The 22,178-nt window shown below is 42.2% G+C and overlaps 1 protein-coding gene across 5 annotated transcripts in view; it reads left to right on the top strand.

The window, feature by feature from the left end:
• The window catches only part of wrn (WRN RecQ like helicase), a 104,089-nt gene that overhangs the window by 37,596 nt on the left and 44,315 nt on the right, over nt 1-22,178 (top strand). For all 5 annotated transcript variants that reach the window (XR_010964922.1, XR_010964924.1, XM_067994410.1 and 2 more), the window contains exons 15-24: nt 6,033-6,101; nt 7,591-7,673; nt 8,808-8,914; nt 10,169-10,356; nt 12,213-12,387; nt 13,796-13,977; nt 15,518-15,619; nt 17,623-17,715; nt 18,797-18,938; nt 21,252-21,422. Coding sequence is in view for 3 of the 5 variants with exons in the window: in XM_067994410.1 (XP_067850511.1) it covers nt 6,033-6,101; nt 7,591-7,673; nt 8,808-8,914; nt 10,169-10,356; nt 12,213-12,387; nt 13,796-13,977; nt 15,518-15,619; nt 17,623-17,715; nt 18,797-18,938; nt 21,252-21,422 (1,312 nt within the window). In the remaining 2 variants the exon portion in view is untranslated. The remainder of the gene's footprint in view (nt 1-6,032; nt 6,102-7,590; nt 7,674-8,807; nt 8,915-10,168; nt 10,357-12,212; nt 12,388-13,795; nt 13,978-15,517; nt 15,620-17,622; nt 17,716-18,796; nt 18,939-21,251; nt 21,423-22,178) is intronic.

The following is a 22,178-nucleotide window of genomic DNA, read 5'->3' as shown; positions in this document are numbered from 1 at the left end:
GCATCATGACCAGACACTTCCTGCCTATCCCTCCACAGCCAAGTAATCTCCTTGGAGAGGCGAAAAACCCAGGGCCAATAACGGTAAAAATACTCTGGAAAATTCCTCTCCCTCAGGTGATTAAAACCAATCCAGGAGATCACATGGACCATGTGTTATCTGAAAAACCACTTACCTTCTATATGTTGTGATCTCTGCCCCAGTCAAGAACTGATCCAGCTCCCTTTTGAAGGCACCCACCGCACCAGCTGACAACACATTCCAGAGGCTCACTTCTCTCTGGAAAAAGAACTGCCTATCATCCAGTCTATTCCTGCTTTTGCATAGTTTAAATGCATGTCCCTAGGTCCTCCTCAATCTGTCAAGCTGGAATAATGTATCAGTCAGCACACTATCCAGCCCTTTCATTATTTTATAAACCTCTATTGGATCGCCTCTAAGTCTACGCTGCTCTAAAGTAAACAGACCAAGGTCCTTTAGCCTATCTGAGTAACTAAGTAACTGATGATTGGTAATTCAGAAAGGTAAGTGTTTTTTGACAGTGTGATTGGTCATTTGCTTTGTCGAATATGATTATTGAAATCAATTGCAAAACAGAAAAGCACATGCTATCAATACTTAACTATAAGTGTCAGTCTTGGTTCAGTGATAGTAGTCTCGCCTCCGAGTCAGGTGATTGTGGGTTGAAGCCCTGCTCCAGAAATACTGCACATAGATGTTCTTAGAAGTTACAACATGGAAACAGGCCATTCAGCCTAACAGACTGTCAGTGTTGACCCTCCACACAAGCAAGTTAAGACTAATCAAATTTATCCACACCTTTCCTTCATCCACCTATCCAATCTCACCTTGGTTGTTGACATAGTTTCTGCCTCAACCACTAACCCTGGAAGTGAATTCCACAGGTTCACTGTGTAAAGAAGTTTCTCCTGCCCTCTGTTTTAAATGTCTTACATTTAATCGTGTATCTATGGCCCCTCATCCTAGGCCCCTCAACTACTGGATACTGTCTGCTTCCATCTACACTGTCCCATCCTTTCATAATTTTAAACACATCTAACATATCATCTCATAATCTGTGTTCTAACGAAAAGAAGCCCCAATTTTTCAAGTCTGTCTTTGTATTTGTATTTCCTCATATCAGTCAGCATTCTAGTGCACCAAATGGCTCCTATAGTTTGGAGTCCAATACTGCACACAGTACTGTAACTGAGGTCTTGTTAAGGTTTCACATAGGCTCATCGTTACCTCTTTGCTTTCATGTTCTTTCCCTCTTGTGATAAAACCTAGAATTCTATTAGCTTTTTTTAATGGCCTGATCAGACTGAGGTGCTGCCTTTAATGCCCTGTGGACCTGTACCCCCAAATCCCTCTGCTCTTCCACAGCACCAAGCCAAATTCCATTCAGAGTGTAATTACTCTGGAGCATAATTAAAAAGGTGAGGTAAAGGAAGGGGAGTGCAGAAAAGGCTAAAATCAGTGGAGTGAAGGGCGCAGCGAGGTTGTAAGACAGGATGTGGGCAGCGGAGTTTTGAAAGATGGAGTTTGTGCAGGGTAGGAGGCTGGTAAGGAAGCAGAGAATTATTGGGCCCGATATTAGCACCCGCTATCGGGTGCATTCCTGGCGGGGGGGGCTCCGAAAATCGGGGAATCCTGGAGCGGGTCGGGAGCCTGGCTCCAACCCGCCCACTTCCAGGTTCCCCACAGACGCGCTGACTTGCGCGCGCAGCCCCCGCATGTGGGACTCCCGCAGGCAATAAAAGCCGGCGGGGTGCCACTTGACTGTATTTATTCTGCTATTTCAGGTCGTTAACAGACCTGATTAAGGGAATATTTCAGGAGGGGTGGGATTTTGGAAATAACTGGGACTGTTTCCCGTACTGGGGGAAACACTCCCAGTTGAAATGGACGTGTTGCAGCTATCAGCCTGTGGCAGCTGCAAAGGTCCATTTGACAGGTGGGGGTGGGGGGAGAGACCCTCGCTCATTGCAGGAGGCCACTCTGTCACTTTGGACAAAGTTTGGCCTCCACCACCCTCCTCCTAACAATCAAATTCACAAACTTGCACACTTACCCCGGTGTCCAGACACATGTACCTACCTTGCGGACCCCCTCAGATGTACATCTTCCTGATGGGGGCCGCTGTAGCTGCAGTCATGACCTCCTCGGAGGGCAAACAGCATCACCAGCCTCGCCGGCCACGCCGTCCACCTCTGACACGTGGAGCTCCACAACACAGTGCTGTGACACATCCACCTGCACAGCAGGAGGGAGGGCAACCGCAGAGAGAGATGCTTCGCAGAGGGCACTACCCTCGCCACAGGGTCCACAGACCGAGGCTCAGCTTCCGGACCTCTCTGAGCAGCAGTGCACACGGAGGCTCAGAGTTACTCGACATGTAGTCGTGGACATCTGCAGCCTCCTTCGTGCTGAGCTGCTCCCGGCTGGCCCGAGCACCATCTTCTTACCTGTTGTTGTCAAAGTCACCACTGCCCTCAACAACTTCTCCTCCGCATCCTTCCAGGGTGCCACCGGGGACATCGCTGATGTCTCAGTCATCTGCACAAAAGAGCCCTGCAAATACATCTACACCCACTCTGCAGTGACACAATGGGTGGCATCAGGTGTGGGTCTTCATTGTGATCCTCAGGAAAGGGCATTATTGCACAAACCAGACAAGATTCGCAAATGTAAGGAATCTTACAACACCAGGTTATAGTCCAACTGTTTTATTTGAATGCATGGCTCAAAGATTGGTGATTTTCAAATAAAACAGTTGGACTATAAGCTGGTGTTGTAAGATTCCTTACATTTGTCAACCCAGTCCATCACCGGCATCTCCACATCAAGATTCGCAAGGACGTGGCAGTAGTGGTGCCAATATATGTAATGTGTGTTGGTCAGAAATTAAATATAAGTAAAAACCATGACAAACCTTCAAACACCCTTGTGCATCCCCTTCATGCTCACAACATATTTGCCTTACGCTTCCTACTGCACATATGTGATTCATGCCCTGTGCCTGCAGCACAGGTAGTGGCAGGTTGAGTGAGGCTGGCTGTGAAAGAGATGCATGAGAGGGTGAGCATGAGAGAGAGCCATGAGATTGTATGAGGATTGGGTTGAGTGGTAGTGGCGGGATGAGTACTGGCGAGGTGAGTAAGTGCAGGTAAGATGAGGATGAAGTTTGAGTGGGTGTGAGGGGTGATGTGACAGAGTAGAAGGAGATGTGGGGTGGGGGCGGTGATGTGGCAGATGGAGTGTGGGGGAATGAGTAAGTGTACTCACTTTGGCTGACCTACTTAGGTCATTGCAGCGCCTCCTGCACTGTATGCAGGTGCGTGATATGTTGGTGGTGCAGGTGACCTCTTCTGCCACCTCGAGCCAGGCCTTCCTGGTGACAGAGGCAGGCCGCTTCCTCCCGCCCGCCGGGGGGATGATCTCTGTCCGCCCCTTCCTCCTCCTCACCCCATCCAATGATACCTGGAGTGAGGCATCATTAACCCGGGAGCAGCCTTCCCCCTGGGCTGCTCCATGCTGTAATTTTTGCTATTTGTTGCAGCATCAGTCAGTGGAGGACTGCCCCTTTAAATAGAGCTCCTCCAGCTGACAGACCTTACTGCGCATGCGCTGTCCGCCCGCCGCGCAGCTCAGCAGCGGGGAACCCGGAAGACCAGGTAAGTGGATCCAATTAGGCTGCGATCGCGCGCGGGGCAGACTGATTTCACCGGGCGCATTACCCACGCGCCCAGTCGCGCCCCCCGCCCCCCCCCCCCCATCTGCCGCGAACCCGCAGCCCTCCTAATATCGAGCCCATTAAGTCTAGAGGTGACACAAGCCTGGTGAAAGGTTTCAGTGGCAGAGGGACTGAGGTAGTAGTGGAAGGTGGCGATATTAAAGGATAAAATAAGTGGTATTGATGATGGATAGAACAAGGGGTTTGAATCTCTTCTCGGGTTGAACAAAATTCCATGGTTTCACACAGCCTGGTTCAGTTTGAGTGTGCGGATGGGGAGGGGCCTGTAGTCAGTGGCAAGGGAACAGAGTTTATGTCGGGGGCCAAAAAAACAATGGCTTCAGTTTACTTAATATTCAGGAGGAAGTTGAGTGGTCCATGACTTGAGGCAGTCTGGCAGCAGTTGGCTCCTCAACATACTGGCCTAAAAAACCATCTCGTACACACTCCAGGAATTAATCCTCCACAGTATTATTGCTAATTTGGTTTGGCCAGTCTATATGTAGATTAAAGTCACCCATGATTACTGTAGTATCCTTGTTGCATGCATCTCTAATTTCCTGTTTGATACCGTCCGCTACATTACTACTACTGTTTGGAGGCCAATGGACAACTCCCACCAGGGTTTTCTGCCCCTTGATGTTTCTTAACTCCACCCAGACTGATTCTACATCTTAATTTTCTGAGCCAATATCCTTTCTCACTATTGCTCTGATTTCATCCTTTACTAACAACGCCACCCCACCTCCTTTTCCTTTTTGCCTGTCCTTCCTAAGTATCGAATGCCCTTGGATATTCAGCTTCCAGCCTTGGTCACCCTGCAGCCATGTCTCAGTAATTGCAATTATATTGTATCCGTTTACATCTGTTTGATCTGTTAATTACTTTGTGCATTCAGATACAGTTCCTTTAGATCTGTCTTTTTAACATTTTTAGACATCTTACCATTTTTTTGTACTATGGCCCTACTTGTCGTCTTACCATTTTTTTCTTACCCGGACTTTATTTGTTAGTGCACTCTTTTGTTTGTACGCTCTGTCCCTTCCTGACACAATCTGGTTATCCTTACCCCAAACACTTTCCTGTATTGCTTCCTTGTCTTTTCTCTTTAGCATTCTAGAGTTCTCTCCACCGGGACACCCGCCCCCCTCCCCCCCCAATTTAGTTTAAAGCCCTATCTACCTCCCTAGTTATTCGATTCGCTAGAACTCTGGTCCCAGCATGGTTCAGGTGTAGTCCATCCCAACGGAACAGCGCTCTCTTTCCCCGGTACTGGTACCAGTGCCCCACGAATCAAAACCCACTTCTCCCACACCAATCTTTGAGCCATGCATTCATCTCCCTGATTCTATGCCAATTTGCTCGTGGCTCAGGTAATAATCCAGATATTATTACCTTTTGTGGTTCTACTTTTTAATTTAGTCCCTAGCTGCTCAAACTCTCTTAGCAGAACCTTTTTCTTAGTCCTACCTATATTGTTGGTAGCTACATGGACCACGACAATTGGATCCTCCCCCTCCCACTCCAAGTTCTTCTCCAGCCCGGAGGAGATGTCCTTAACCCTGGCACCGAGTAGGCAACATAGCCTTCGGAGCTCATGCTCCTGGCTGCAGAGAACAGTGTCCATCCCCCTAACTATACTGTCGCCTAGTACAACCACCACAGTTTCTCACTTCATTCACTCTGGCAAGACTATGCAGCTCCATGCTAATTTTAAAGGAAGTATCAGCAAATGGTGTTTGTTTATAATACACGTTTGTTAATATCCCATTGTATACCCTTTTTACTACGGGGCAGATATGGCAACAGTGGGAGATTGTAAAGTGCTCCGAAATCACAGAATTGACTTGTTAATGATACTGCACCTGCGCAAATCCCACCAGTGTGCAGTTAGTGGATAATTCCTTTGTGTACCCAAAATGGCACCCTGACTCAATGTCACCAGTGCAAATTGTTTATATAGTTGCTGTCGCCACCAGTTTTGATTCAAAGCACCAATAGCAGCTGCTTGCATTGATATCATGCCTTTAACCAGGTGTTTCACAGAGGCACGAGGAAAAACAGAGAAAATTAATTCCAGGGGGGTTTTAGCATCTCATCTGGCAAGTGTGTCAGGCTGTTTAGATACAGGATTGCCATCAGAGGCAACACTAGTATTACGGAGGCATTAGATGCACCAGTTGTCAACTTTTGTCATCCATAGTCATTGCATCTGCTTCACGATGTAGCTAATTAAATAAACTGTATTAATGCAACAAAATGGCTCACCATCCCCGTATCTGATGTTCTTTTGTAGCATGTCCAACGTAGCAGCTTGTTTCCTTGGCTCTTCCCAGTCAAAAAATCTTTCCCATGAACTGACAAAGTAAGTATGCAGCCAGTGAATTCTTATGTGCTCTCCTTGTGAAGTGAAGCTGAAGAGAAAACAACACTCTATAGTTCTTCTTTAATCCTTGGATGATGTGTAGTGATTGAAACAAAGTTTAAAAAACACAAAGCTGTTTAGCCTTTTGTTAGAAAAATTCAATTGTACATTGATGAAAAATTAAAATTATTGCAAAGTCTAATCTTGGTAAATTTGTAATATGTTGTGGCATCTATCTTTTGAGGATATTAAAATGTTTAAAAATTGTTCCTATCAATATGTAAATTTGTGATGTTATGATGGCATTTTTGTGGATAATAGTAATACCGAGGGAATGATAAGCTGATGCAGGAAATCTCTGCCATGTAGCTTTTATGACCTTTTTCCTATTTGAAATGCTAAGTTGAGTTGACTTGTTTTCTCTTTGAAAAACATCTGCCGTTAGGTGTATGTTACTTGTTGCTTCAAAATTAGTTCTGCATCAATTCCTTGTAATTTAACGTGAGAAAAAGATTCAAATAACCATGTTCCATTTTCAAATAAAAAGGGCATCAACACTTGTCGCACTTGTTCTAGGAAACCACACATTTTGAATTTCCTACTTTGGAGAGCACTCGGTTAGCTCATAGCTGTAGTACTGGTGAGAGTACATGCTTGGTATCCATACAAGTTGGCTACTTCACTGCAGTAGGAAAATAAAACCATTTACAACTGTGATTTTAATTAAGCAATAATCAAAGCCTTTCTGGTATATATAATGTATGCATTTCTTTGTTTTGCAAATTAAATCACTGTTCTAAAACTCCCAAGATCAGTGTGAGCTGAGCTTTGTACAACATTAGCAAGAAAAATTAGCCTATTTCGTTATATTATCGAACCATAGAAAGTGGCCATTTGGCTCATCGTGCCTGTGCCGGCGATTTTGAAAGAGCTGCCCAATTAATCCCACTCCCCTGCTCTTTCCTCATAGCCCTGCAAATGTTTCCTTTTCAAGTATATATCTAATTCCCTTTTGAAAGTTACTTTTGAATCTGCTTCCACCACCCTTTCAGGCAGTGCATTCCAGATCATAATATCTCGCTGCATAAAAAATATTCTCCTCATCTCCCCTCTGGTTCTTTCACCAGATGCCAAGATATTCTGAGTGCTTTTTTTTTAGTATTGTGTTAACACTACAGTGAAATAATAAAAAAAAAAGAGCAAGAAAGAAAGATAGAAAGGAAACACTGAATACTTATAACACTCTTTTTTAAAAAAAAATCTAGACCCAAATGGACCACCTAATCAAATAATAATAGGGTGGGAGAGAACCGCAACATGCTACAAAAAGGTTCAGTTTGTTACTAAGTTGTGAAACGCCATTAGAAATTAGAAGGTTTATAGGTCGATTGAAATGGACTTGATATGAATAGTAACTGTTTTGGGGCTTAGCATACTGTGGGGAAGTAATGTTTTAAAATTACTTCATATTTTTTGTTTTAATCTTTAGGGGTCATTTCAGAGTCGTTTACATGACTCCTGAATTCTGTTCAGGGTCTATTTCGTTACTCAAGAAACTTGATGATTGCATTGGTACGTACAACTTAATTTATTTAATGAGTTTTCAAGGTGCGCAACAAAAACAGAAAAATCATATTTTTAAGAGACCTGATGGTTGATTCATTGCATGTAGTTCAGAAACTTCAATCATATTCGGTAAAAATACGTTGTGACTCCGCTTCAAATGCTCTTATTGCTGATGTGAGTGACTGATGCCTCCTTCCACATCAAGCATGGATTAAAGCTAAAATTTTGATTTCAGGCATCTGTGTTGGCACATTTTTCACCATTTCTTAATGTAACAGGATAAGGTCATAAAATCATGGCCTAACTGATCCTTCGTTGGATCGGCACAGTTTTATTGCTTACAGCTCTGATGTGACAGCACTTGTTAAGCATTTCCTAGCATAGTGTTATCTCCAAACCAACCTAAAGGGTTAGCATTACGAAGAGTAAGAATGTATGTTTCTTCCCAATAACTTCTTGGACTCTCCATTGGAACTAGTATGAGAATGTTCTCAATGTCTGCTGCCATGTGTTCTAAAATGCACCATTTCAGTGCTGCTTTTTTTTGTGTACTGAATGTTTGCAGTGCATGTACTCCAGAATAGTATGCTGCATTAGTAGGTACTGAGAGAAGGACCAATGTTGGAAAAGCCAGCACAATTTTAGGTTCCCAAGATTCAGTTACCATAAATAAGTGGCGGTGAGTAATTTTATTTTGTAAGATGAGGATTCGTGGCAAGCCAGCATAGTACATTGATGCACAATGTTTGGAGGTCTACAGAACACTAGGACATTGGTTCACTTCTGAGGTTCCCCACATGATGAATTCTGATCTTTAACAGTATTACCATAGAGAGTCATTGAGGAGCTCTCTCACTGGGATGGAAAGAGGGTTAATTTAAGGACCAGCCATCCCAACCCAATTTTGTGAACTTCCTGTTGGCTTTCTAAGTGGAATTGCTAGAGGTCTGGGAGCATTTTTCTGCCTGTCCTCTCATCCAGGCACATGGTGTGGGAAAACTACACGAAGGGAAGAGAGGTAATCTGTCTCTTTGACCAGTAACCAATTTGCAGAGTTGCCCAGTGATGAAAGCTATGAATTAAATATTGCACATATGGAAGCAATTCAATATATTTGTTGTCTTTATGATTTACTGCCAGGTATCACCCTTGTTGCTGTGGATGAGGCTCACTGTATCTCAGAGTGGGGGCATGATTTCAGAGATTCCTACAGAAAGCTTGGAGCTTTAAAGAGTTTTCTGCCGCAGGTGAACTGATAAGTGTCTTTGTCAAAAAAGTTTTCTAAGCATTTTTCCCTTAAGAAAATAAATGATAACAGTGGTGATTTATAGACTTAACTTTCATGTGGAGTGGGGAGATGGAGGGGCAAAAAGAGTCAATAGCAACACAAGCTATTGGTTAGATATATAGTAATTTGGTACTTTGGTACAACTGATTTTTTAAAATGTAATTTAACACATTATATTGTATGATGAATGGCCATTCATGTACAAGCTGGAATGATAGATTAGTGCACTAGGTTTGGAAATGCATGTGACACGGTCACAAAAATGAAGTAATTTTATGTCGCTTCCATTTAACTTCCAAAGACACTTTTAGGCTAGAAGGACATGGGAGTGAGAGTGTGTGTACGTGAGATTTACAGAGGCTATGTGGAGGAAGATATTGCTGTTTTCGCTGATTAGGGCTTGATATTTTGTCCTGGTTTAAAATTTTATTTCTCATTTTTTGTCTTGTACAGTGCACATCAAAGTGGCATTAATGGGGTAAAGAATAGTGTCTTAAAATGTGTTTTAATTATTACAGCTTTGTATTTCAAGTTTATAGTGTTTGCGTAATGAGTTGTCAGTCAGTCCCAGGAAGAGTGGATTTGATGCATTGAAGGAAAGTTTAGGTTGATCTTTATTTAATAATTTGGAAACTTCAGTAGCACATAATTGCTTAATTTCAGTTTATTAAAAACATTCTTTTACTTTCGAGAATTGGATTTTGACATTGTTATTTAAATTGTTGGGTATACTGGGCTCATGGTTATGGTGCTGGACTAGCAGCCATGAGATTGAGTTCAAATCTCACCATGGCAAGTTTTACTGGCACCATAAAAAATGACCAAGAAAGCTGTCAAAAAATACAACTGATTCACTAATGTCCTTTGGGGAAGGGACCTGTCACCCCTACCTGGTCCGACCTAAGTGTGACTCCAGCTCCACACTATGTGGTTGTCTCTTAATGTCTTCAGGGCCACTAGGAATGAACAATAAATACTGAAATAAAAACAGAAAATGCTGGAAAACACTCAGCAGGTCAGGCAGCATCGACGGAGGGAGAAACAGAGTTAACGCTTCAGGTCGATGACCTTTCATCAGAACTGGAAGATGTTAGAGATTAACAGGGAGTAAATGCTGCCATGACAGTGTCACCCACAACATAAGAATGAAAAAAAAGTTAGTGTTTAAATGGGACTATTTTGCTCTTGTTAATATGGTCATTTATGGTACTAGATTCCAGTTGTTGCCTTGACTGCCACTGCCAGCCCTTCAATCAGATGTGACATCATAGAAAGTCTGAAGCTGAAGAACCCTCATGTCGTCTGCACTACTTTTGATCGACCGAATTTGTATTTAGAAGTTGGCCGTAAATCTGCAGACGTTCAACGAGATTTAAAGCCTTTCTTAATTAAAAGGGACAAGTATGTATTGACTTAAGTTGGTCAGATAGCATAGTATTAGAGTATGGTACAGCACAGGAGGAGGCCATTCAGCCCATCGAGCCTGTGCCGGCTCTTTGAAAGAGCTATCAATTAGTCCCACTCCCCTGCTCTTTCCCCATAGCCCTGTAAATTTTTTCCCTTCAATTCCCTTTTGAAAGTTACTTTTGAATCTGTTTCCACCACCCTTTCAGGCATTGCTTTCCAGATCATAACTTGCTGCATAAAAAATGTTTCCTCATGTCGCCTCTGGTTCTTTTGCCGATCACCTTAAATCTTTGTCCTCTGGTTACTGACCCTTCTGCCACTGGAAACAGTTGCTCCTTATTTACTCTATCAAAACCCTTCCTGATTTTGATCACCTCTATCAAATCTCCTCTTAATCTTCTCTGCTTTAAGAAGAACAACCCCAGTTTCTCCAGTCCCTCCACATAACTGAAGTCCTTCATCCCTGGTGCCATTCTAGTAAATCTCTTATGCACCCTATATGAGGCCTTGATATTCTTCCTAAAGTGTGGTGCCCAGAATTGAACACCATACTCCAGCTGAGGCCTAACCAGTGTTTTATAAAGGTTTAACATAATTTCCTTGTCTCTGTTTATAAAGCCAAGGATTCCATATGCTTTTTTAACAGCCTTCTCAACTTGTCCTGCCTCCTTTGAAGATTTGTGTACATACACCCCCAGGTCTCTCTGTTCCTGCACTCCCTTTAAAATTGTACCATTTATTTTATATTGCCTCTCCTTGTTCTTTCTACCAAAATGTATCACTTCACACTTCTCTGCATTAAGTTTCATCTGCCATGTGTCCGCCCATTTCACCAGCCTATGTCCTCCTGAAGTCTGTTACTATCCTCCACATTGTTTACTACATTTCCGAGTTTCGTGTCATCTGCAAACTTTGAAATTATACTCAAGTCCAGGTCATTAATATATATCAAAAAGAGCATTGGTCCTAATACCAACCCCTGGGGAACACCACTGTATACTTCCCCCAGTCTGAAAAATAACCATTCACCACTACTCTCTGCTTTCTGTCCCTTAGCCAATTTTGTATCCACGCTGTCACTGTCCCTTTTAATGCCATGGGTTTTAATTTTGCTAATAACTATTATGTGATACTTTATCAAATGCCTCTTGAAAGTCCATATACACAACATCAACCACACTACCGTCATCAATCCTCTTCATTACTTCATCAAAGAATTCAATCAAGTTAGTCAAACATGATTTTCCTTTAACAAATCTGTGCTGACTTTCATTTTTTAGCCCATACTTTTCCAAGTGCCAATTAATTTTGTACCGGATTATTGTCCCTCCGCAATTTTCACCCTTACTTCCCTCAGTAACTTAGGATACATCCCATCTGGACCGGGTGACTTTTCTACTTGAGTACTGCCAACCTTTTAAGTGCCTCCTTTTTATCTATTTTTATCCTCTCCAATATCCCTACTATCTCCTCCTTCACTGCTACATTGGCAGCATCCTCTTCTCTAGTGAAGACTGATGCAAAGTATTTGTCTATTACCTCTGCCTCCGCAAGAAGATCTCCTTTTTTGTCCCTAATCGGCTCCGACCCTTCATTTGACTACCCTTTTACTATTTGTGTTTATAAAAGATTTTTGGGTGCCCTTTCATGTTAGCTGCTAATCTATTCTCATACTCTCTTTGCCCCTCTTATTTCCTTTTTTAGATCTTCTCTGTACTTTTCTGTATTCAGATTGGTTCTCTGCTATATTATGAATATGTAGAAAATTACACCCCCACCCCACATTCTATCCATTTAGTTTAATATGGTTTGTAACTTTTTGAACATGTATGTTTTGTCTTGAATGGTAGGTTCACCTTTGAGTTTGAAGGTCCCACTATAGTTTACTGCCCCTCCAGGAAAGCCACAGGACTAGTGGCTGCAGAGTTGTCACAGATGAATATTGTTTGTGGCACATACCATGCAGGCATGGGCATCAAAGCCAGGAGAGACGTGCATCACAAGTTCATGAGGGATGAAATTCAGGTCTGAAACAATTTCATCACTTTTTGTTTAAATTACCAGGGCTGGTGCTGCACTGCATTATACATAGTGTAAAGCTGAATATTGGTCAGTATTTTCAGTTTATCAATTTTGATTATATATATTTATTATATAAATTACAGGAGTTGACACTAGAGTTAAATAAACACAGGACTCTGAGTGAGATTGCTAAAAATAATGGCTTGGTATAGGGAACGCTGCACTGCCGAGGATCAGGTTAAGGCACATTGTTGCAGAGTAGAGGGAGCTTTATTCCTGGCTGAGCTGCAGAGTAGAGAGCTTTACTCCTGACTGTACTTGATGCTTGCACTCAGTTCCCAAAATGGAAGTGTTCCCTAGCAGCTATTTACACCTTGAATGTGAAAACTATCACCAAAAGAAAAATTGAGAAACCCTGGGAGCCAGGGTGGTGGTGTCTCCCAGCTGTTTCACCTTTTTTGTAAGGCATCAAATATTCTGCATCGCTGTTTACAATAAAATGAACTGAATGAAATCAGTTCCTGCAAAGACCTATACTTCTTTACTCCCAATTTTCTCCCTTTACTCCCCTTCTGAAGGTGGTGATGACTCATGCTACATTTCTGACATCACCAGTGACCTTCTAGTACATTGACCAAGTGGTCATTCTTCATGTATGAATGTGGGTCGACTGTTCAACTGTGGGGGCTGTGGTAGCCAAGACCCCACCCAGCATCCATGTGCACACTTCCAGCAGCCAGTGGATAGCAAATAGGAGCAGGTATTCCAGCTGATTTGTTTTTTTTTATCCCCACCACCTTTAATGGCTTTGGAAGGCAACAAACAGTTGTAAAGTCTTCCTCTGCATCTTGTCTGAGATCAGCTAACGCTGATCAATCCTGGGGCTCTTCCTGATCTGTATGACTCTGGAGAACCACTATGATTGGTCATTATGATTGCTCGTAGAGCACCTCCCTAGTTATTGCCATTATTATTTAAAGAAAACGCTCCATTTACAGGGCTGCTGCATGTCTTTTTTGGGGGTTTCTTTTCTTTGCCAAAGCCTGAAGTAGTATCATCACTAGCATTCAGTCTTTAAAGAGGCTGTAAATATTGACCCCAATGCTTTGCAGCTGATGTGCTGAGTGTGTCTGTTCCAAAAGTACTGCTACAAATAGATACAAGACTCGATGGAAAGGTCCCAAAAATGAGAGAAGAGTACTCTTAACCCAATGCACCACCCATTTACCTTCAACTTCACAAATTTGAAATGTTCACAATTGGATAATTTTTTGGTTCTACCGTAGAAACTGTTCTAATTTTGTTATGAGATGTGGTTTCTGTTCTAGTAAATCTGTACAATACTTTATGTAGGTCACAAGTAGCTCTAATTTAGCAGTTTACATTTTCAACCACCTTCCTTTTCTCCCAGTGTGTGGTAGCTACCATTGCTTTTGGCATGGGGATTAACAAGCCTGATATTCGAAAAGTCATTCATTATGGAGCACCTAAAGAAATGGAATCGTACTATCAGGAAATTGGGAGGGCTGGACGAGATGGTTTTCCCAGTGCTTGTCACGTATTGTGGTCCCCTGCTGACATGATGTTAAACAGGTATAGACGTCTACCGTCACTCTGCATTCATCCAGATGAACAGGTGGTGTTTGTTAGTTGGCATAATGGGATCTGCAGTGTACACAGTAGGAGGAAATGCCACTGGTACAGCTGCATTTTTGCTTGATGAGGCAATTATTAATGACTGAAAAGAACTTAGTATTTTTCTCACTTTTCCAATGGGATAGGCACAGTTATTGAGGATTGGGATTCCAGTGACATTCAATAATTTCTGCTCTCCAGCACTCCAGCTTTTGACTTTCTTGGTCAAAAATGGTGAGGTTTAGTGGCAGTGTGGGATTCTAATCAATTCTTCCTTCCTCCACTCCCCACCTTCTCCACACATGTTTCTGTGTCAATACATTTCTATCTTCACTCTCAGAATGGTGTCCCAGCTATAATCTCTCTAAACTAGTTAGTGATTTTGTCACATAGACTTTAGTTCAAGGTGTAATCTCTGAAGCCACATGATTTGTACCAGTAGAAGACTAGCTGGCACACTTGTCTGTATGAAAGAGCTAGTGATGTAATTGTTATATTTATTATTTAAACCATAAACACTGTACATTTTTGACGTTTTGCTCTAGGAATAGTCACTTGTGATTTCTGAAGAAACCGACTCTTGTTCAGAATATGACTCCACAGGTATCAGCGGCCTTCTGGTATCACACAAACTGACCATTCTTCATCAGTGAACCTGGACAGGGAGTGTTGTCAGATTACTTTACATTGGAAGACATCACGGCTGAGGTCAATCCTGCCTCACTCAGTGATCATCCACATACATTTTCTAATAGAGGTCATTGTGTAGAATCAGGATTAGGAACCCTGGCTGATTATTTTATCCCCTCCCTAGTCCAGGAGAAGGTGCTAAATTGTAGAACCCCGTTAATACGTTGTATAAGATCAGCAAACTTAACAAAGACTAGTAAGCTTTAGGACCTTCTGGTCTGCATGGCTTAGTACTACACCCAATGAGGGATATTTAGATATTAAAGTTAATATAGGTACTGATGTAAAACTATATGGACATATGAAAAATATCATACATTGGAAACCTGTACAATTGTATATTGTATGTGAAGCATTATTTACAAGAGAATAGAAAAAAGCTGTATGTCCTACCAAAAGCTTGTGTATATGTGGGCAGCGAGATGGCCTAGCATGCTGGAGCCCAGCACATTGTGCTTTGAAGCAATAAATTGTGACTAAGTTTCCAGTCTTAGCTGCACTGTTGGTTTGGATTGACCAAGTCAAAGCCAAGTGCTTAACTATAAGGAGGGAGACAAATTCAGAAAGCAAGTCATACTAAGTGTACTGTTGCATACCTTCTGGTGGTTAGCTTGAGAGTGACATTGCCAGCATACTGGCATGGCAGGTTTGCTTTCTCAGAGAATGGTGTGCAGCCCAAGAAAGATTGAAGTGGGTTGAAGGTAGGGCATAAAATAATTTCTAAGAATGTGGACAAAAACATGCATGTCTGTTGAGAACGCAGGAAGTGTGTATGTTGTAATTGATGCAGCTGATGTTTCTTCTTCAGGCGGCTGCTGAGTGAGATTAAAAGTCCAAAGTTCCGTAACTACAAAATTAAGATGATGGAAAAAATTGAGAAATACCTCACGTCATCCAAGTGCAGAAGAAAGTAAGTGTTTTGTTCTAATTACACACTGTTTTATCAATTTTCTATGCCTGTCAGTGCCAGCTTGGCTAATTTGGTAGCGCACTCGTCGGAGTCAGAATTATGAGTTCAAGCTCCACGTCAGGACTTGAACACATAATGAAGGCTGACACTTTAGTGTAGTACTGAGGGAGGGCTGTATTGTTGGAAATGCTGTCTTTCGAACGAAACATTGAATTGAGGCCCAGTCTGCCTGCTCAAGTGGGTGTAAAAGACCCCATGACAATATTGGAAGAAGAGCAGTGAGCTCTCCCGGTGTTCTGGCCATCATTTATCCTTCAGCCAATGCCCCCAACCTGGTCATTTATCTCATTGTTGTCTGTGCCCATCTGTCCATCCACATCTTTCCCACATCTCTGTTTGAACCTCTCCAATCTAGTTTCCTCAACTGCCGCGGCACTGTAATGACCCTAATCAAAGTCAAAAGCGGCATCCTCTGTGATTGTGGTGCACTATTCCTTCTCATCCATCTTGACCTCGCTTCAGCCTTTGATATGATCAATCACACCATCCTCCTCCAACACCTCCTCCGTTGTCCAACTCAATAGACTTCTGTCGCCTGGTTCCACTCTTCCCGCTCCGCACAGTTAGCTCAAGTACTCCAAGGATCGCTCCTGTGCCTCCTCCTATTTCTCATCTACGTGTTGCCCCTTGGTGACATCATCCAAAAACATGACATCAGCTTTCACATGTACAGTGACAACACCCAGCTCTACCTCACTACCACCTTTCTCGACCCCTCCGCTGCCTCTTTGTTGTTCGACTGCTTGTCCAACATCCATTCCTGGATGAGCTGAAATTTTCTCCCAACTGCACATTGGGAAGACCAAAGCCATTGTCTTCGGCTCCTGCCACAAACTCCGTTCCCTCGCCAACGATTCCATCCCCCTTCCTCGCCACTGTCTCAGGCTGAACCAGACTGTTCACAACCTCGGTATCCTATTTGACCCTGAGTTGAGCTTCTGACCCCATAGCTTCTCATTCATAAAGACCGCCTATTTCCACTTCCGTCGCATTGCCCTTCTCTGCCCCTGCCTCAGCTTATCTGCTGCTCAAACCCTCATCCCTGCTTTTGTTACCTTCAGACTCGCATATTCCAATACTCTTCTGGCTATTCTCCCATCTTCCATCCTCCATAAACTTGAGCTAATCCAAAGCTCTACTGCCTGTATCCTACCCCACACCAAGTTCTGCTCACCCATCACCCCTGTGCTTGCTGCCCTACGTTGGCACCCAGTCCATCAACGCCTCTATTTTAAAATTCTCGTCCTTGTGTTCAAATCCCTCCATGGCTTCGTCCTCCTTATCTCTGTAACCTCCTTCAGCCCCATAAACCTTCCAAGAACTCTAGGTTCCTCCATCTCTGGCCTCTTATGCATCCTGCACTTCCTTCGCCCCACCATTGATGGCAGTGCCGTCAGCCGCCTAGGCCCTAACTCTGGAATTTCTTCCCTAAACCTCTCCACCTCTCTCTCCTTCTTTAAGACGCTCCTTAAAACCTACCTCTTTGACCAAGCTTGTAGTCATCCGTCCTAATATTTCCTTCTTTGGCTCGGTGTCAATTTTTGTCTGATTTATACTCCTGTGAAGCGCCTTGGGACCTTTTCCTATGTTAAAGGTGCTGTATAAATGCAAGTTGTTTGTGGGACCTTGCTGTGCACACATTGTTTGCCTGCATCATACGTGACTACACGTCAAAAAAAAGTAACTTGTTGGCTGTGAGGCATCATAGGACATGCTGAGGAATTGAAAGGCGCTTTATAAATGCAAGCTTGCTCATTCTTTCAATCTTTCTTTCCTTTCTTATGGTACCTCACAGTAAAAATGCCAATTTCTTCCCCTTCTTAACTCATTTGCAGTCTTGAACTGAAAATTTTTTGACAGTTGAGCGGTTAGGTTACAGAACTTCAACCTAAATCTGTTCATCTGATGCTGTGTAAGTGATGACATTTTTTCCATTCCTACAGTATTATCTTGTCCCATTTTGAAGATGAACAGCTCAGGAAGGCCACCCTTGGGATCATTGGAACCGATAGATGCTGTGACAATTGTAGATTGAAGTAAGTGATCCAGCTGGGGATCACAGACAAAGTTAGAAGATTAATGATTGAGGTGTCATTTTGGGAATAAGGGCGAGTTGTGAGCATATGAGCTGTGCAGACTCAAAAATTTATTTCACACTGTAGAATTCATCCTGTTGAGTATCTTGTTCAGATAAATGGTTTGTGAAATTTTCTGTGTACATTTAAAATAAACACTTGCTTTGTGTTTTGTTAGTTCCCTTTTATTACTGTAAATTTAATTACAAGATACTCAACAATGTGTTATATGACTGGGACCATTTATATTAAATTGTTTAACTGAAAATATAATGAAAATTTACAACTTTCACAATGTTTTGAGATTTTTATATGGGAGAGGTGAGAAGAAGTAAGCTGTAATATAAAACTTTTAGTACAATTTCACGCAATTCACTACCCAAAATAAATCTATTTTATAAAGTCCACTTTTACTTGGAGACTTATCGCTGGAATCTTATGCCATCAATGCTGTAAACACAGAAAACACATTAAGGATATAAAAAAAACTCAAGTGATTTAAAATTCTAAATGCATATTGGATGGCTGTCTGAATTTTAGGCAGTGACCCAATTTTAGAGTTCAAATGATGAATGTTTGGGCCTAGGCTTCCCCTATATAAGTGACAGTGGTTCAGGTCATTGTAAAAGATTCCATGGCACCATTCAAAGAAGAGCAAGGAGTCCCCTTGCTGTCTTGGCCATTAATTCATATCTCAACCCATACCACCAAATACAGGTTAACTAATCATTCATCTTGCTTGCTGCTTGTGCGATCCTGCTTACCTCAAATTGACTCCTGCATTTGCCAACAAAACAGTGATTGCACTTCAAAAGTGATTTGTTAGTTCAGAGCACTTTAGGATGTCTAAAGAATATGATAGGTGCTATATATGTCTGTTCAGTTTTGCAAAGGGAATTCTGAAATATAAGGGCAGTTGGCATCAAACCACCTCTCCCCAACACAGAGGTGCGAGAAAGATTGCATTTGTGGTTTTTTTTTGTTTACGTTAACTTCCATTAACAGTCAAATAATTTATTTTTCTTTCTGTTTCCTGCTGTAGAGCTGGTAGCTGCACTTCTGCAGATGACCCAGAAAGTGAAATGCAAGATTTTGGAAAAGAAGTGCATCAGCTGCTGTCTGCAGTCTGTGTTTTAGGAGAAAAATTTGGTATTGGAGTCCCTGTTTTGTTCTTGCGAGGATCTGTAAGTCTATTACTGTGAAAATCAAATATGCAGAAGAAATTTGCTCTCAAGATGTCAAATTTGGGGGTCGGTTTTAGTATTTGGCTCCAGTGAACTTGTTTCCCAACCTATGACTGGCAAGTGTTGCATCAGCTGTTTATTTCTACTCCTTGATTTCCCATAGCATTGCACTTCAAGAGTCAAGACCAAGTCAGGTGAAATGAGATTAGAGGATGGGGGATAACTGGACCAGGGTGCGCAGATGTAATTCAGTCCCCAGTCATACATTTTGTCCTTATTTTTAGCTTTTTCATTATAAATTACTATGTTACATTTATAATGGAAACTACCCATTTAGAGTTGTCATGCTGTAACTGCACTTGCAGCACCTCCATTTATAATGCAGTCCCTCCATTGGCAGGAGAGTGTAATTACAGCGTGGCAAATTTACATAAGGCAGATTCCATTATAAATGTAAATGCAGGAATTTATAATGAGGAAAAGTGTGTGCAGATATCAGATTTTTAATATGTATATGTCATGTAACGTTGCTGGGAAAGAAGGCAGCAACTCGCCAAGGCTTCTTCGACAGAACCTCCCAAACCCACGACCTCTACCACCGAGAAGGACGAGGGCAGCAGGCACATGGGAACAATACCACCTGCACGTTCCCCTCCAAGTCACACACCATCCCGACTTGGAAATATATCGCCGTTCCTTCATCGTCACTAGGTCAAAATCCTGGAACTCCCTTCCTAACAGCACTGTGGGAGAACCTTCACCACATGGACTGCAGCGGTTCAAGAAGGCGGCTCACCACCACTTTCTCGAGCAATTAGGGATGGGCAATAAATGCTGGCCTAGCCAGCGACGCCCACATCCCATGAACGAATTTTTAAAAAAGGTATTGCAGGTACAGGTCCATTGTTATGGGAACGTAGCTCCGTGCTGCATATTTTAACTTTACGCAGATTTTCTGTTCACGACCATCTTCTGTTTTTTTTTCTACAGTTCCTCTGCTGTTTATGGGTCATGTATAACTTGTGGGCAGGTTGGCAGATGGGTGACTTGTTCCCAAGCCTCCACTGATGCCACTGAGGTGGCAGCTGCAAGTGTGTGATGGAGACCCAGGGATTCCTGTCGTCTTTCTGATTTTACATCCTTTCCCTGTTGGGTGCTTTCCCACAGCAGCATTACATGACATGGGTGCTCAACAGTGTAGATGAGCTTGCATCTCTGACGGCTGTGGCACAATTTATTGATGTCATAATGTTTTGTGGCACTGCACAGCCAAAACTTCAATAATTTATAAGACGTATAGATCGGAGCAGTTATTTTGACCTGTTATGTTGATACTAAATAGGGGTATCTTTTTGGATTAACACTCACCAGAGTTAAGGGCATTTTCAATTGTAACGCAAGCGTAAGTTTTTAAGAGCATGAGTGGCAAATCCCGTACTTGGGAAGTAGATTGGGTGGGGAGGAAATGAGATTTTATGTTATCTATAGGAACACTTTGTGTGACTGCATATACTGATTCAAATGATTGAAGTAAAACATCTCTTAATGTCTTTTTCACTAATATTGTTGTATACGCTTTTAGCTGTCTTGTTTGTGACAGGACATAAAATCGCACAGCACAGAAGAAGGGCAATCAACCCATCGTGCCTGGGTTGAAAGAGCTATCCAATTAGTCCCACTCCCCTGTTCTTTCCCCATAGTCCTGCAATTGTTTCCTTTTCAAGTATATATCCAATTCCCTTTTGAAAGTTACTATTGAATCTGCTTCCACCATGCTATCTGGCAGTGCATTCCAGATATTAATTCATTGTGTAAAAAAAATTCTCCTCATCTCTCCTCTGGTTCTTTTGCCAACTATCTTAAATCTATGTCCTGTGGTTACCAACACTCCTGCCTATGGAAACAGTTTCTCCTTATTTACTCTATCAAAACCCTTCATAATTTTAAACACCTCCTAATTAAATTTCCCCTTAACTTTCTCTGCACTAAGGAGAACAATCCCAGTCTCTCCACATAACTGAAATCCCTCATCCCTGGTACCATTCTAGTAAATCTCCTCTGCACCCTCTCCATTGCCTTGACATCCTTCCTAAAGTGTGGTGCCCATAATTGGACACAGTACTCCAGCTGAGGCCTAACCAGTGATTTATAAAGGTTTTGCACAATGTCCTTGCTTTTGTACTCTGTCTCTATTTTTAAAGCCAAGAATCTCGACAATGATCTAACTAATATACCATGCATGTAGGAGTAATTGGGATATTGAGTGCTTGGCTTCCTTGATGAATGATGAACGTATTTTCCTTATGTTCGCAGCACTCTCAGCGTTTGCCAGAAAGGCACCGTAATCACCATCTGTTTGGCATGGGAAAGAACCATCCTGAAACCTGGTGGAAGGTCTTGGGTCGGCAGCTCATCAGTGAGGGCTACCTGCAGGAAGCTTCTAGTTTCAACAGATTCGCCATCAAATGCACCTTAACTATGAAGGTCAGCTTGGCTCATTTTGTATTTGTACTGGGGTACTGTAAAAGAAACGGGGTGGTTATAAATTATGCAAATACATTCAGTGTGCAAGCAATAGAGATTCTATGTTCAATCTGGTCGTGAAAAGAGAAATGCAATACTCTTAGAATGGGGTTATGTAAAATTCGCAAAGCTAGTTTTTGTGAAAGACATAGATTTGACAGCTCATACTGAAGCCAAATTGATTGACTGCCCATTCCATAGAGATAAACCAATGTCCGTATTTGTAAGTTTTTTATTTAGTTTCCCGGCAACTGGGATTTGTACTTCAGTTCTCAATCCCCATCAAAAAGATGTCTTTTTTTCCGAAACGAATTCTTAAGTTCCTTTCACTTCAGAATTTTGAAAGTTTTTTTAAAATCCCCTCCCCATTTTCTCCACCCCAAGGTGATGATGTAAGGGGACTATCTCTCTGATTTTTCCAAAGAGAACTGTCCTTCATTTCTCCAAATGGAAATGTTTAACTTGACCTATCAATAAAAAAATTTTTTGCTTAAATTAGCTTTTTGCTACACTTCACATGACTTTTGCTGTTCTTCCCTTCTGTACTAAATAGCTTCTCGTTTATACCAAAAGTGCTGTCCCAGAAGAATAATTTTATTAAAGTTTAAGTGGCAGATTTTGCCTCGATTTTTACTGTCTCATCCAAAGGATGACATCTCCAACATTGCAGCACTCCCTCAGTACTACACTGGAGTGTCAGCCTGGATTTTGTGCTCA

Source organism: Heptranchias perlo, chromosome 1 (genome assembly GCF_035084215.1).
Source record: "Heptranchias perlo isolate sHepPer1 chromosome 1, sHepPer1.hap1, whole genome shotgun sequence".
In the NCBI taxonomy this organism is placed as follows: domain Eukaryota; kingdom Metazoa; phylum Chordata; class Chondrichthyes; order Hexanchiformes; family Hexanchidae; genus Heptranchias; species Heptranchias perlo.
The sequence above is the reverse complement of the archived record's forward strand: the minus strand, read 5'-3'. Positions and strand labels throughout refer to the sequence as shown.